General features: G+C 51.0%; 1 protein-coding gene across 1 annotated transcript in view; it reads left to right on the plus strand.

The window, feature by feature from the left end:
- Positions 1-16,728, plus strand: part of RIMBP2 (RIMS binding protein 2) — a 238,106-nt gene that overhangs the window by 152,192 nt on the left and 69,186 nt on the right. Inside the window, exon 4 of the mRNA XM_060029334.1 lies at positions 11,413-11,517. Coding sequence (XP_059885317.1) covers positions 11,416-11,517 — 102 coding nt within the window. The 5' untranslated portion in view covers positions 11,413-11,415. The remainder of the gene's footprint in view (positions 1-11,412; positions 11,518-16,728) is intronic.

The following is a 16,728-nucleotide window of genomic DNA, read 5'->3' on the forward strand; positions in this document are numbered from 1 at the left end:
TCCTAATATTTCCAGTAAATGTCTCATGAAACCAAAATTTGTCCCTTTGGTCTAGCTTTGGGCTCATGTGCCTAGAAGAGTGTAGATCACATGCAAACCCCGGAGCCAAGGGTTGGGGTTACTCCCTGAAAAACGTGAGGCTGAGAGTAGGGAAAGGCTGATGTCCTTGGGATAATTCAGGATACTGCTCCCATTTGAACAGGAAATACATGCGGGGCAGAGAAGATTAGCAGCTGTCCATTGCAGAACAGGAAGTCAATAGGATGAGAGTAATTGGGACAAATTGGAGAAAGTGAAGTTTGAGTTAGGCTTGGGGCACAGGGGGATTCGTGAATATTTAGGAGAAAATCAGGCCATTAAGGGAAGAGGGAACCTCCTAATTGAAGTCAGGGAGGCAGAAATGACCTTGAAACGTTACTGGGACATGAAAGCTAGCCCAACCCTGGGGTACTTGGTGGCCTGCCAAGGGGCTGATTGGCAAGCTTGGACAGTGAGGGAAGTGGGGACAGCTACAGGTGTCAAAGTCACTCAGCCACCCATCCATCCGTCCATCGATCCGTCCGTCCATCCGTCCATCCATCCATCCATCCATCCATCCTTCCATCGATCCGTCTATCCGTCCATCTATCCATCCATCCATCCACTGGACATCTTCACAGTAACTGTGAAGGGAAGGTGAAAAATGAGACAGAAGGATGTATTTGTTTCCATTTTTCATCATTTCTAAGGTTTCCAGTATTCAGCAGATGGGTGTATGTCAGAAATAAAATGGAAAGGTGTTTGTGTCTTGTCCCATTTCTAGTAAGCTCTCAGCCCGCTGAGCTTTCAGCCTTTGGTGTTTGGGCAAGAAGACTTCCTAGACAGAAGGCTGGGGCCTGGACCCAGGGATTGTCATCCTTGAACTTTTTCCACCACTCTGCATAAGCCCCAGGCTTCAGGGCTCACTGAGATTGCACGTCTGTGCCCTACCTTCCAGGGGAGGAGATAATACAGACTCATTAAAGCAGCTCTCAGTCCAAGATCAACTACACTGAGAATGAAAGGAACAACTTTTCCTAGTTGGGAAGAAGCATCAAAACCATCTTTTTTTTTTTTTGGTAGGAAAAGTTTCAAGCAAAGTAACGAAGGGATATTAAAACAAACCAGTGAAATTGTGGGTAAGTAAATGAAGCCATTCTCAGGCTGTAAATGTTCCGGGACTGATGAATCTTTACTTTGCAGGGTGTCAGCAGAGTTCAGATTTCAGTGGGTTTTCATTTTTTTCTTCCAGTTGTCACAGTAAATCTATAAAGCAGATTTGAATCTAATTGTAAAAACTCAAGTGAAAGAAATATAACATTTCCCCCCAAAGTTACTTAATTCCCTTAAGACGCTCATTTTGAAAGACTGCTAGAAATGTAATGTCAATTTGGAGTTGGCTTCATCCTTTTCCTTCAGTCTCTCAGCCAGATTTCAGTTGAAAGGCAGACGGCAATCTAGGTGTCTTCAGGTGGAGGGACTTTAACGCAGAGGATTGGTTACACAGGCAGAAGAAGAGCTGAGAAGTCAAATATGCACTTGGAGATATATCACCTCTAAGGCTGCGGAGATGGGGGCGGGGTGATGGTCTTCCCAAGGGCCGGAGGCTGAAGCCATGGATGAGGGCTGCCCAGCAGGAGCTAGAGCCCCAGGGGAGGAAGAGCCACCTCTGGAGACAACACGGGAAGCAGAGAGAGGGAGAAATACCTGGCTTCTCGCTTCTTCCCACCTTCTGGTGCCTCCAATTGGCCAGTCCCCAAGAAGCAGGGGCAGGGCCGTCTGGGAAATGTAGTTCTCTGTGAGCAAAGCAGGGAAGGGGGAGGAGTGGATCTGAGAGCATTAGGACAGTTTACCGGCACACACCAGGGTTACACCTAAGTTGGGGTTGGGGCCACATGATACCAAAAGGTGGAGGATTTCATCTCCCACCCACCCATGCATGCATATGCTGAGATTTCCACCATTCTGTCCAGTTCTTATTATTTACATATAGGCTTTAAAAATCCACAAGCCACAGTCTAACAGTTTTTTCCCATCATTTTGGAGACAAGGCTTAAAGTTACATGACATCATTGTAAAATATGAGACCAAAGGATTGTATCAGTTTCGGGTGTAACATTATGATTTGATATTTGTCTATGTTGCAAAACGATCACTGCCGTAAGTCTAGTTAACATCCATCACTGTACCTATAGTTACAGAATTATTTTTCTTGTGATGAGAACTTTTAAGATCTACTCTCTTAGCAACTTGCAAGGTATAATTAACAAAAGGACTAAAGATGACTTGTTTAGTCGTATGGGTTCATACTGACTCTTGGCTATGCCCGTGTAGTGCAGAAACCTCTGCCGGGTGGCTCAAAGCTTTGTTTTCTGGACTCACCTGTTAGCCATAAGTCCTCTAGGGTCTCACCTCTCTGGAACTTTCCAGAAAGCAGAGCCAAAGCCCTTCTCTCCGGAATTCACCAGTGTCTATGCACGTGTGAGCCTGTCTGTCAACCTCCGATGAAGCACTGTTTTTCTGCGGGTGAGGAGGGACGTTCTAGTCTCAGGTCGTTCTCACAAGTAGTTCATCGGTGTAGGGCTTGTGCACCAAAGCCCGGGAGGGTCCTTTTTTCTGCCCTTCACCCTGTGCACCCTCCCTGAGGCAATGAGTGCAGAATGGACCTGCCATCTGGTTGGGACGTGGGGGAGGAGTGGAGGAGAAATAGAAGGAGAGACAGAAAGAAATATTAATATCTCAAAAATATGAACCTTGTAACGCTGTGGTTTTCTATGTGTGTTTCAACGTAGGCATATCTGCTGGCTCTATTTGGAAAGTCAGTGCTGTACTGGACGAAGCAGTAGCATATCCTTATGCCAGGACATATGAGTGTGTTGAGTGCGTGCGTGTGTTTTTGAGGCTTGTCTGTTTCTCCGCTTTAGCTGGTTCACAGATCTTACTAATGTTCAGCTCGCAGGTCCAACCCCATCCGTCGCCTGAGTTAATTTTTTCTCTCCACCGTCCACCTAACTCCACAGATTTCAGCCTTAAAAACCAATCTCTCTCTTATTTTTAGTTTACACTTTTTCTCACCATCCATTTAACTCTACTCTTCCTCAGTCTTCAAAGCCCACCTCCTAGAGGACATTGGACAAATGGGTGACACTCACCCTACCGGCATGGTTTCCCTCCGGGAGAGTTAGTTGATGTATCTGGTTCACAGTTTGGTGAAAATGTGGTGAGAATTGTATCTCCTCTAGTCTCTCCAAAGGCAGAATCTAGTTTCCTGACAGCCTCAGGGTGGATCTTCCATCCATAAGCATTGGTTGAATTCCATTTGGCAAACGTGAATCCGGCTTCTACCGCCTGTGGAGTGTGGGCATGGAAGAGACATTCAGAGTCCAACTGAGAAAGTGAGAGTTACACAAAATAACTCAGAACAGAGCAAAGCCGATTATAGTCTATATGCAGAAGAAGAATAATAGTGCCTATATAATAATAATGCGTACATTATATGCAGAATAATAATAATGACAGTACATCTGTTACATGCAGAATAACGATAGCTACCATCAGTGATGGAGAGACCAGAGGTGAGGGTGGGCTGGAGCCACGGGGAAATGTTCTGCATAAGGGACTTCACTGTCCTGTCATTTATGCCATCCCACTGTGTGCCAGAGACTGTGTTAGACCCTGGGGCGTATCAGCAGATGGAGATGAGTTCTCTAACCTCGTGGATCTCACAGATTAGCAGGGGGAGGGAAGACATAGAATAAATAAACATATAAATAAACAAGATAATCTCTGGAGGGGATACATGCTGTGAAGGGCCAGCCATGTGAAGATGCAGGGACCAGCATTTCAGGCAGTGGAATGGCATATGCTAAGACATGGGGGTGGGGATGATCTTGACGTGACAGTGGAGCTGACCAGAGGCCAGCATGGCTAAGGCGTAGTGAAGGGATTAGGCAGAGAAGCAGCCCCATCACAGAGGAACCCATCAGCTGCAGCGAAGATTTTGAACGTTGTTCTAAGTGCAGTGGCAGTCATTGAGTGCTGGAAGCAGAAGACAGTGTATTAGTCAGGGTTCTCCAGAAACAGAACCAGTCGCATATACAGAGAGAGACATGGAGATACAAGAGGAGCTTTATTCTAGGAATCGGCTCGTGCAATGATGGAGGCCGAGAAATCCCACGATCTGCCTGCCAGCTGCAGGCTGGAGAACCGGGAAAGCTGGTGGTGTAAATTCAGTCCGAGTTCAGAGGCCTGAGAATTCAGGGGCTGATGCCGTAAGTCCCAGTCTGACCCCCAAAGCATGAGATTCAGGAGGCTGATGTCCTAGGGCAGGAGAAATAGATGTCCTGGCTCAAGCAGAGAGCGTGAATCCCTCCTTCCCTCTGCCTCTCATTCCGTTCGGGTCCTAGGCAGATGGGATGGTGTCCTCTCACACGGGGGTGGGGTGGGGACCATCTGCTGTCCTCAGTTCCCCAATTCAAATGCTAGTCTCTTCCAGAAGCACCCTCCCAGCCACACCCAGAGGTCATGCTTTCCCAGCTCTCCGGGCATCCTTCAGCCCAGGTGAGTTGACAGAGAATTAGCCATCACAGATGGCCGTGGTTGGGAGAGAGCACCCTGGCCTCTCTTGGGGACCTGTCAGGTAGCAGGACCGATGGCAGGAAGACCAACTCCAAGTCTGCTTATGGTCCGGCCGAGGGGTGATAGCGGCCGGTCGGGCAGTGACGGCAGTGGACACGGAGAAAGGAGCCAATCCAGGAAGGGTTTTGGTGCAAATGCAAGATTTTCTAAAGCCTTGGACGCCGAGCAAAGGAGGGAAGGGGGCAAGAGTGACTCCTGGCTTTGGGCTGTAGGAACTGAGTGGCTGGTGGGGTCCTTGCTGGAACGGGGCAGCTGGGGACACAGGTGGCTGGAGAAAGAAGGTCAAAGTCTATTTTGGACAGGCTGAGTCTGAGCTTCCTCCTGTATGTCCACGTGGAGGTGAGGGGTGGACAGTTGGATATGAGTGTAGAGAGAAACATTTCATTTGGCAGCGTGAGTTTGTAAACAGCAGTTAAACTGTGATGTGGGATAAGATCCCGTAAAGAAAGAATGTCAACAGAGCAGCGGCCACTCCAGTGTTCAGAGATCAGACAGGAGTGGAGAGGAAGAGGGGACACCGGGCCAGCGTAGAGATCCCCGGGCCAGGAGCGGAGGGTGTTTCGTGACCCTCCGCCATGTTACATGTTACATGCTGCTGAGACATGGGGTCCCTGGGCAGAGAAGTGACCGCTGGCTTGGACAGCAGGGAGCCCCTTGGTCATCTTGGCAGGAGGCTGCCGGCTGAGTGGTGGTAGGGGAGCCAAGGTGAAGAAGCTTTAAAGGGCGAGTGGGGTGTGGGGTCGTGGAGACAGTGAGTAGAGACACCCCGTAAGCAGTGTGTTGAGAAAAGAAGCAGATACATGGGCAGCTGCTGGAGAGGAACATGGCTTTGAAGGGACAGGTAGGATGTGGGAAGATGCAAAAGAAACTAAAAAAGTTCCCAGCTAATCTTGTCCCCCGAGCTGCGACGCCCATCATAATTAACCTCAAACACCATGTCCCTCTGAGACAGGCTGAGACCTGGACCCTTTGCTGCAGTGCCTGCGCCTGGACAAATGTCTCCTCAAGCAATAAAATACAAAGAAGCTATAAGGGACTAAAAATAACTGTTTGCATCTGCAGTTGGGGCAAATTATGGATAAAAAGATACAAAAAGACCCCCCCCCAAAAAATCCAACTGCTGCTTCTGAAGAGCCTGGAGGAAAAACAGGGTGTCAGGAGCAAAGGCAGGGCACTGCGCAGGGCCCCTGCCCTCAACACCGCCTAAGCGGTGCACATACCACCTAAGCCAGGTGCCCAGCCACCTGGACCCACGCCTACCCTCACCCCAGATAAGGAGCCGGCAAGGGAACCTGTTGTTCGTTTTTCGCTCCCCGCTGCTGCAGCAGAGGCCCCGCTAGAGCCTTGCGGGAATTTCTCGTCCAGCCTTCTATCAATTTCTGTTAATTAAGGAGCGCCAAGAACCCTGATCTGTAACACCCCCGAGGGGCATAGATTTTTACACACTTTCCTTTCCTGAAAACTACTTTATATTGACTTGGTCCCTCAGCCCGAGGACAGCTATTTCCATCCCAGCTGTTCCCATGCACCTGACCTACACACCCCCGTCTCCCTTTTGCCTCTAAGCAAGGAGCCCGCTAAGTGTCTGTGGCCCCTCTGTCCTTCAGTGACCCCGATGCCTGGGACAGCACACCTGGAGCAATTTTGTATTCAGTTCGTCTTTCTAATGAATCCTCGTAAGGAAGATGGTTTCCTTCTTTCCACTAATAACTTCCCTCAAAGCTAAATAAAGATTACACAGGCTGCGTTTGGCACTGACCACTTCCGGAATAAACAGAAGCACAAAGATTAGCTGGAACGGCTGCCTAACTGTCCATCCCAGCCAGGTTCGCTCTTTGGGAGCCTGAAAAAGTGGATCTGCCCCTGGTAGAGTTTCACGGTGAAGATGGCCATGGAGGAGAAGTGGCCTGAGGCCAGCAAAGGGTCAGTGGTCGGGCGGACCCTGGCTCTGTGGTTTGCCGTTCTTGGGATGGCTTCCAGGCTCTGCTGCAGCACCCTGTGTGGCCTTAAGCAAGGCGCTCAGCTTCCCTGAGTCTGTGGCCTGTTGTAACGGTGAGCACAGCACACAGCTCTCAGCACTGGGTGAGACAGGGCCTGGTACTCAGTAAGTGCTTACTGAATGGTAGCACATTTTGTTTAACTGCACCACCTTACCAATGCCATCATCCTAGTCACTCACTGCCTTGCTGGTAGAGTCCCTGGTCACCGAATACCTTCTACCCCGACCCCCCTGCCCCGTGCACCTTGAGTTTTATACTGAAGTGGCATCACGTGATACTTCATAACGTGATGCTCTGTTACACGATGCCAAATTACATCATGCTCTACCACATGGTACTGTATCACATGACACTTTATTACACGAAGCTGCATTACAGGGTCCTGCCTTACATGATACTGCATGAGGTCCATGGGAAGGGGTTTTCTTATATTCAGAGTGAAAGGTAATAGGCTTCATAGATGCCAGGTACTACCCTAAGTCATGTCATATTCAGAACCCCTTTTCGAAGCAGGTGTTCATTCCTAATTAACTAATCAACATTGTTAACTACCCATCGAAAAGTTGATCCATGTGCTAATAAACAGTTCATCCCGAAGAAGGAAATGAAGCCCAGAGAGGTTAAGTCACTAGCTAGAGGCAGCAGAGCTGGGATTTGAACCCAGGCAGTCTGGTTCTTGATCACCTCACCCTGCACTTTTATTGACCTGAGATACCGGAAACACACCTCCACCATCACTGTCCCTGCAAGCACCTGTTGGGGAATGTTCAGAAAATTCCCGGAGCTGGGCCGAGGCCAGTGTTACTGGGACAGACTGGGTGGTCAGAGCTGAGTCCAAGGAGTCATGAGGGAAGATCACAACGGATGGCTTATTTACTGAGTGACCTGTCCAGGGCAGGGACCACAGCCTGAGACAGGAGCCTGTTTACATCCTAGGGAGGGGAAGCAGACAGTGCGCTAGTAAAGTGTGAAATATATTAGATGGTGAGAAGTGCTCTGGAGTGAAATAAAGCAGGGTGGAGAAAAGGATGCTGCAGGGGGGTTGGTTATAGTTTTAAATATGGCTTCACCGAGAAGGTGGTATTTGGGCAAAGCCTGGACTTTGAGAGAACAAGCGCTTCCAGTATTGGGGATGGGGGAAGAGTGTGACCGGCAGAGGGAACAGCATGTGCAAAGGCCCTGAGGTGGAAGTTTGCCTGGTCTTTGGAAAGAGTAGGAAAGCCCGGGTGTGTGTAGCAGAGCGGGAGAGGCGGGCAGAGTGCAGCCTCACCGCCACGGCAGCACTGCGGTCTTACTCTGTGTCATGAGGACCACTGAGGGGCTCTGAGCAGAGGAGGGGCACGACCCACCTTCTGGGTGCAAAGACCCCTCAGCCTGCGGCGGCCAGGGGTTGGCCTCAGGGTGGGCATCTGGCCAGTTTGGGCCAAAAAGACCAAAGGGGAAATCGTCAGGCACACTCTGGAAAGACGTTCCTCCTTGAAGTGATGGAGGATTAAAGGCTCCCTTTCCCTCCTGTGGGACATTGTCCGCACCAGAGAGCGGTGTCTGGAGCAGGGAACCTTCTGGAAGCTTCCTAGGAGCTCAGTGCAGCCTCCGTGCTCCACAGTCCTGTTAGCAGCCTGGCTCAGTGCCTCGGCTCGGTGGGAATGGGCGGCATCCAGGCGCCATGCTGTTCCCACGCCTGGACTCCACCCACAGCCCTTCCTCGGGGAGCGGGGCGGAGCTCCGTCACCAGCCTCTGGTCTCCGCTTCTTCTTGGGGAGGCTCCGGCCACTTCAGTGAATACTGCCAGCCTCTGCTACACCTGCAGCTCCGTAGCCCCCCGTCCCACGCCGTATTTTTCTCCTTAACACTTAGGACCACCTGACACACTCCACATTGTTTAATATACGTGGGTAGGGTCTGTCTCTCCCTCTCGAGTGTAAACTCCAAGAGACTTGGTTTTGTGTGTGTTTGTCTTCACTGCTGTCACCTTCAGAACCCAGGGTGGTGACTGACACATGACAAGTACTTGGTAATTGTTTGTTGAATGAATGAATGAGTGAGCGAGTGAATCTTCATTATAGTATTGGATTGGCCTTTCATCACAGGATTAGGCTATGTGAAATAGCCAGTCTTATAGGTCAGAATGATTGCATATCAACTTTAGTGGCTCAGCCTAACGCTTCTTGTTGCAATTGACATTTCCTTGTTTATTTGCTTTGCTATGTCCTTTCTTACCCGCTCGCTCAATTAGAATGTCCATCCGTGGAGGCAGGACCCTGTTGTTCTTGATGCCCAGCGTCGTGGCACATGACAGGTACCCAGTAAATGTTGGTTGAATGAATAAATATACAGAAGTAAATGAATGAAGGAATGGAACAGAAATACTCCTCTCTAGAGCGAGAAGCCTCACACACACGGTCCCATCGACCCTCTGACAACCCCATGAAAGTTGGTGGAGGATAAGTACTAATGAACTCTAGTGCCCTTAAGAAGAAACCCAATACCAGACAAAAGTAATATCCCTCTGAGTCGGTGAGAAGTGTTTGTGGAAGAATTTCCAAAGCTTCTTGGAAGCTCAGAGAATTCCTGACATGTTTAAAGGCTCTGGGGGTTCGTCTTAGTGTTCCTGAAAATGCCTGGTGCCTTGGGCCACCGGTCGGGGAATCAGGGTGGGTTGGTGGTCGGCAGGGGGGAATCGAATCTGCCACAAGAGGTCATTAGAAATTGCTAGGCCCAAGTTGGTAATCAGAGCTCCGCAGGGCCGGGAGAGCTGTGTTCAAGACTGGCTCTTGGGAAGCTACGTAGCAATAACCCCTCTCCTGCCCAGGAAGGCGAGGCGCAGTCAGACCAGGAAGGCTGGAGACTGGAGCAGACGCAAGAAGTTGCATGTGTGCTGTTTCTCCTCCCGCCCACATACAGACACAAATGGCCCATTCCAGTCCCAGCTCGGGGCAGGTTATAGTCACTGACAAACACACCCATTTCCACCTTTTCAGGGGATTTGGTTCATGTTTGAGGGGTTCTAACTTTCCAGGATCCTGGGTTCTGGTGAGAGTTTCCATAGCAACAGTGAAACCAGCACTCGTCCACCGAGGGGCTAAGAAATTGCAACTTCCCAGGGAAGTGAGACAGCAGAGGGGCTGCAAGGTTGTTTAGCCCCAAACTGGAGACAAAGCCAGAGCGTGATGTCGCCACGCATGTAACACGTGCAACACGGGCTGCAGGAAGACTTCACTTTTTAATGCAAAAAAAAAAAAAAAAAGTAGAACTTTGGGATGTGAACCTGCAAAGCTTCCCCATCTGTGGTTAAAAGTGTTGAGTGCCAAGATCTTTCCCGGAAGGAAAGAGCTTTTGGTGGCAGTGGGTGGGATGGACTTGGGAAAAATGGTGAAGAGAATAAATTTGCCTCTCTGCCCTTATCTCTCCGAGACCCCTTCCCCAGCCTGGGGGATAAAAATAAGTAAAAGAATTAAAACAAAATTTAGAAGTAATAATAATAAGTCATCAACAAATTCAACCTAAGGAAGAAGGTATGTTAGGGTCCCTTCCCCATTATATCAAGGTATCTCCTGTCTGTATAACAGGGGTCATGCCCTCAGATGTCAGGTCACAGGAAGGTGAGACTGGGTCTGCAGGGACAGCGGCAAAAAGGAGGCGTGTGCTCGGGAAGGGAACAGCTCTGACTCAGCCTCTGCCAGCCCTTCCGGGTGGGACACATCGCTAAAACTTTTGGGAAAAGATCCAGATTTTTAAAATGTTGATTGCTAAGCCATCTTTGGCATAGATCTCGTTATAAAAAAGAAATAGGAAAGAAAGAAGAAGGGAGGGAGGGAGGGAGGGAAGGAGGGAGGGAGGGAGGGAGGGGAGGAAGCTGAATCCAAATGTTGTGCATTCCCTGTGATTCTGCCTGTGTGAAAGTCTATCCCACCCACGCCTTTTTTCTACATGGTGTCATTTCTCATATTTCCTCCCCACCAGGGTTCACAGGTGGTCGCTGTTAGGGCCGGGGAGGTCCCGGTGTCCTGGGATGCTTGCTGGTGGGTTCTCCTGGGGGATGACTTTGGGTGACAAGAAATCATCAGAGGTGGGGAGAAGATGTTCCGATCAGAGGAAGGGTCCAGCCCTGGGACTCCCTGCCTCGGTGGGACCTTTGCAGAGGGACAAATGAGGGGGCATTTGGACTTGCTGGGGCTGAGCACCCCGCTTCCCCAGGGCGAGCGGACAGGACCAAACCCTGAGATTCAGAGGCTCCACGGAGGCGTCCGATTTGAATCCCAAACGGCCACTCACCATGTGTGACAAACAAGGAAAACTTGGTGTGTCAGTTTTCCCATCTGTAGAATGGGGCTAGTTACAGTACCTGCCTCCTACGATTATTGTGGATGACATGAGTTAAATGGTAGTAAACAGCTTGGAACAGTACCCCTATGTAGGGAAAAGTCCATAGGTCTTGGCTGGTATTTGCAGAAGACCTGGGGGAAAAACACGGAGAGAAGGGAGGATTTTTTCCAAACAGGAAGAAGAGAGCTTCACCTCCACAGCACGGGAACCTGCAGCTCTGCTCACGTGCTCCTGGCATGTAAACTAGAAAATGTGAAAACGGGGGAGGGAGGCTTGTGGGTGTGAGGGTTTCCCCGGCTGGTCCCTGCTGCCCTCGGGAGAAGCCGGGGATGCAGGCGGTGAGTCAGAGTGGGGAGCCGGCCGTGGGGACCCAGGACGCAGCTCCCTGCCGGGCGCTGGGCTGACCTGACCTGCCCTCCCCCCAACGCAGCACATGCGAGAGGCCGCGGAACGGCGGCAGCAGCTGCAGTTGGAGCATGAACAAGCCCTGGCCGTCCTCAGCGCCAAGCAGCAGGAAATCGACCTCCTGCAGAAGGTGAGCCGGGCTGAGGCTGGCGGCTGGGAGGACGCGGGCGGCGGAGGGGGCCTGGGTGCGGGTGGCTGGCTGCTCTCCTGAGCCCTTGCTCGCAGGCTAGGGAGCGCCTGCCTCCCCTTCCTGGCGCGGAACGAGTCCCCGTGCTCTCTAGTTTCTCCCAGGTTGACTTGCGATTATGTTCTAAACTGCAAAAAAATCAAAGGAAAAGCTCTAACAGTCGATGCTGGCGAAATTGTAGGGAAAATGGCACGCCTGTGGATTATGGAAAAGGGTATGAATTGCTTCAGCTCTGGGGGCAAGCAACCCGACAGCGTCAATGAAAGCTAAAAACACAGGTCTATTTTGACCCTGCAACCTTCCATTCTGGGGATATGCCGAATATGCCCTGTAAGAGACACAGGAACCCGTTCACAATGATGGTTTGGTTTGGTCTGCAGTCCTGCAGTGTGGGCACAGGTAACGGGGTTAAATCGAATGCTCACCCCAGGGTGTGGTTGTGTGAATCGCGGGGCATCCATGCCACAGAGCGGCGCGACAGCCTTGGGAGGAATCATTTTGGTTTGCAGCTGCTCTCTTGGGGAGGTTTACATCACAGTCTGCTAAGTGAGCAAATCAAATTTCAGAGAAATATGTGCAGCGTGATCTCATGAACGAAGGACAAGAGGGAGAGAGAGAGAGAGAGGGAGAGAAAGAGAGAGACGGGGAGAGAGAGAGAGAGACGGGGAGAGAGAGAGAGAGACGGGGAGAGAGAGAGAGAGACGGGGAGAGAGAGAGAGAGACGGGGAGAGAGAGAGAGAGACGAGGAGAGAGAGAGACGGGGAGAGAAAGAGAGAGGGAGAGAAAGAGAGAGGGGGAGAGAGAGAGAGAGACGGGGAGAGAAAGAGAGAGACGGGGAGAGAGAGAGAGAGACGAGGAGAGAGAGAGAGAGAGACGGGGAGAGAAAGAGAGAGACGGGGAGAGAGAGAGAGACAGGGAGAGAAAGAGAGAGACAGGGAGAGAGAGAGAGACAGGGAGAGAAAGAGAGAGACAGGTAACACAGAAAGAAGAAAGAAAAGGAGAGAAATAAGGAGAGAGAAGAGGGGAGGAAGACGAAAGAACAGAAACCAGAGGGAGGGAGGCGGGGAGGGGATTGGGGCACTGAGCGGTTCAGAATGTGTATCCCCATGTCACTTGTGATGGTTTGGGGACCAGGAAAGTTCCTTCCTGCCCCATCCTTAGTCACAGGCCTCGGTCCTCTTGGCCCTCTCCAAATGCGTCTGAGGATTCCTCTTTCAGAGCCATGGGTCTTGGGTCCCTGTGTCTATCTCTCACTACGTTTCTTTCCCAAAGCCCGGTGCCCCCCACCCGTGGGAGGGCAGCCGGCCTTTCCAGCCAGGGCACAGTGTGACCGTTGGCACAGGTGCTGGTCCCAGACGCCACCCGGCGCCAGATGGGATGCGCAGCAGACACCTCTTCCTCCAGTCGGTGGGTCCTTCCATCCCCCGACAGTCCCTCCAGGTCTTTGATCTCAAATAAAGGACACGATGGCTTACCCTGCCTGGGTGGTGACCCCTATCTGTCAGAGTGGTTTTTCTGCTCCCGAGTTCATTAGCGGAGCGTGTGGCATCGGGCAGGTAACTTCTGATGCTGTTTCTGTTATCATTTACGGAGACCTCGCGCTAAGGATAGATTTCACCGGGCCGGTGCGATGGACACAGTTGCAGTCCTTGTGACCTGTCATAGCGAGTTGGCTGGCCCGCTGAGCAGCAGTGTTTCATTAGATGCTATCCAGAAAGGACATTGCTGGGAGATGCAGACAGTGATGTTACTCTTATCTTCTCCGCCACGTGTGAGGGACCTTTCGGTGCCTGGAGAGACCTGCCTGGTATGCGCGCTCCTTCACTGCCTCCCCAGAAGCCATGCCCCCAGGCTGGGAATTTCTAGGACAGACAATACTCCGACAGAAATACAAGTATTGTCCAGCAAGGGAGACAGGTCGAATTTTCTCAGCAGAGCATCATTTTCCACGAGCTTGGAGTTTTATTTACGAAGCACTTGATGCCGGGGACAGTGCACTAGAGCCAGGTCCGTCATTCAGCTCCCAGTGTCCCCTGAGCACCGTCCAGCTTCTTGTGCTTCATTTTCCCCCTGTGTTCATCCTTGTCTCTATTTTGGACACACGGATGCTTCATCAGTGGGGGAGCACAGGAAGAAAAACTAATGAAGGATGAATGTGTCAACTTCGTAATTTCTTAGAGCTCTGATTTTCTTTTTAAAAAAAGTGTTAGAAGAGAAAGGTTGAGACTTGAATGGAGCAAAGACCGATGAGTTCTCTCCAGCGTTTGCGCGTCCGTTTGATTTACAGCACGGATGGCCCTCGTGTTGCACCTGCTGCCCTGATCCCTCCTTCCTTCCCTCCTTCCTTCCCTCCTTCCTTCCTTCCTTCTTTCCTTCCTTCCCTTTTTCCTTCCTTCCTTCCTTCCCTCCTTCCTTCCTTCCTTCTTTCCTTCCTTCCTTCCTTCCTTCCTTCAGGGTAGGACAAGACCTCTGCCTTACAGAGTGAGAGTAAGTGAACAAGTACATGAAGAATTCAATAAGTTCAGATCAAGAAAATGCATGAAGGAAAACCCATGAATGAGAGAATGAATGAAGTGAGAGACTGATGAGGGCAACGGCTTTAGATGGGGTGAAGTTGAAATGTGTGGCTGACACCCGTTATGCAAGTGCTCACGTCGTATGGAAGGACAGTCTAGCCCTTGTCCCCCCACCTCAGTAAAAGTCACCAGAGCTCTCTGAGTTCCAATTTGATTCTCATGAGACCACAGTGTGAGATATCTCCAAGGGGCCGCCTATTCTCTCTGACTACAACTCCCATTATTTCTTTTTTTTTTGAATTGAAGTATAGTTGATATACATCGTTGTGTTAATTTCTGTTGCACAGCAAAGTGATTCAGTTACACACACGCACATTCTTTTTCTTAATATTCTTTCCCACTATGGTTTATCATAGGATACTGGATATAGTTCTCTGTGCTCTACAGTAGGACCTTGTTGTTCACCCACGCCATAGATGAGCCTGCCTCTGCTCACCCCAGCCTCCCACTCCATCCCTCCCCAACGCCCTCCCCCTTGGCAACCGCCAGTCTGTTCTGTAGGTCTGTGAGTCCATTTCTGTTGTGCAGATACGTTCATCTGTGTCGTATTTTAGATTCCACGTGTAAGTGATGTCCTACGGTGTTTGTCTTTCTCTGTCTGACTTGCTTCACTTAGTATGATCACCTGTAGTTGCATCCGTGCTGTTGAAAATCCCCATATTTCTTGAACCCACTCCCATGGGCCCCACCTTCATCTCCCCAGTGCCGTGGCTCTTGTTCAGTCACCCGGGACGTCCTGCTCAGTGGTTAGTGCCCTGCCCTCATCCTCTTTGATCCAGAGGCACAGTTTGAGGGGGTCCACCTCCCCACCCCCCAGGCTTCCAGGGCCCCACCCTCTTCCAGCTTTCCTCCTTCCCCACAGACGCCCTCTGAACATCCCCAAGAATCAGTCCGCAACCACGTCTCTTCTTGACCTACACTCGCTAGGTCCCCGTGGGTTTGAATGCCACCTGTGTGCCAGCCGCCAGATTCGGTTCTCCAAGTCACATTCTGCCTCTGAACCCCACTTCTTTTGTCCAGCTAGACATCCAGCTTGGACGATCTCAAGCGTCATGTACCCAGTTGAATTCTGTTCCATCCTCCGCAACGCGTGCTCCGCACACGACCTGTCAGGCTCTGCAAAGGGCAGCATTTCCTTTTTGTACCGCTTTTCCTTTTCCCTGGAGTGAATTGCCTCCTTCTGTGTGTTTGCTCAGTCCTCTGTGTACCCATCACTCCCCTGTTCCTAAACCTTCCGCCAGAGCTGTAGAATTCCTCTCGACATGTCCTGCTCCAGGGGACGTTTTAATTCCATTTCCCCTGAGACGTCCTGCCTGGAGCCCGGCCTCTTCCTCCTGTGCAGGCTGGTGGCTCCGGAGGCCAAATGCGAGCTGGGCCTGGAAATGCCCTTCGCCGTCACCTTGGGAATTCCCTTCACGCCTTTCTGTACGTTGTTGGATCCGCTGCTTCCTGGATCCCATAATATATTTTTTTCTTGATATACAGGATGTGTCTAAGGAAGCTGTTTTCCCACGAAATGTAGGTGGATTTTTTGACATTTTACACTCCTTGGAGATCCCTTTGTGGTTTCAGCCTCACCTCTGGACCTGGCCACCCTAAGGAAGGTCTGGGCATTCAGCCAGCTGGAAGGTCAGGCGCCCGGAACCTTCCCCAGGGAGCCTCTCCCCCCGGAGGCTCAGCTCATCCCTCCGCTCAATACGGTGGTTGGCAGAAGCAGGTGAAGGAATGTGCAAGTGGAAACACTTGTTCGGTTAAAGAATGAACGAATGATCAAACTGCCCGCGGCTATTCTAATGGGAATCAGGGTAAGATAGGGCCATCAGCCACCCCTTATCTCTGGTAGCTGGTGGAGGCATAGCTTAAAAATTCAAAGTCCAAGCAGAGCGAGTCCCATCTACGAGGACTTCTCCACGGGACGCCTGCTCGTGGAGATCGGGGTGCCAGGGGCTGAGGCAAGCATCCTCACTTCCATTCATTCAGAAAGAGCGCCTGAGCATCCTGTGTCAGCCACATAGGGGCTAAGGCACAGCCGTGAGCGTGCGCGAGGCTGCGCACGTAGGCCGTGCACCATGGCGGTAATACGAAAAGCTACGCCGTGAACATCTGCTCTCAGTGCAGCACGCTCTGGGCCCAGTACCTGGAATGCACGTGTCACCATCTTGAAGTCCCCGCCTGCCTCTGTCTCCTCCTGTCCTGTGTCACTCTCCACCCAGAATGCCTGGTCCCCAGATAACGGCAGAGCTGGCTTACTGCTGTCACTGAGGTCTCCACCTGGCCTCCCGCCAGCGCTGCTGCTCTCTGCGCCTCAGCCCGTGTAGTGATGCCACTTGCTCTCTGATGTACCTATTTGCCTATTGCCTGCGCTCGCAGAACATTGCCTGCCACAGAGCAGGTACTCGACAAGTGATGCTTGGGAACTGAATGAATGGATGAATGAATGGATGAATTACTGTGGGAATGAATGAATGAATAAATGGAGATGCTCGGCAACTTTGAATGAATGAATGGATGAATTACTGGGGGAACGAATGAGTGAATAAATGGAGATGCTTGGGAACTTTGAATGAATGGATGAATT

Source organism: Delphinus delphis, chromosome 13 (assembly GCF_949987515.2).
Source record: "Delphinus delphis chromosome 13, mDelDel1.2, whole genome shotgun sequence".
NCBI classification, from domain to species: Eukaryota; Metazoa; Chordata; class Mammalia; order Artiodactyla; family Delphinidae; genus Delphinus; species Delphinus delphis.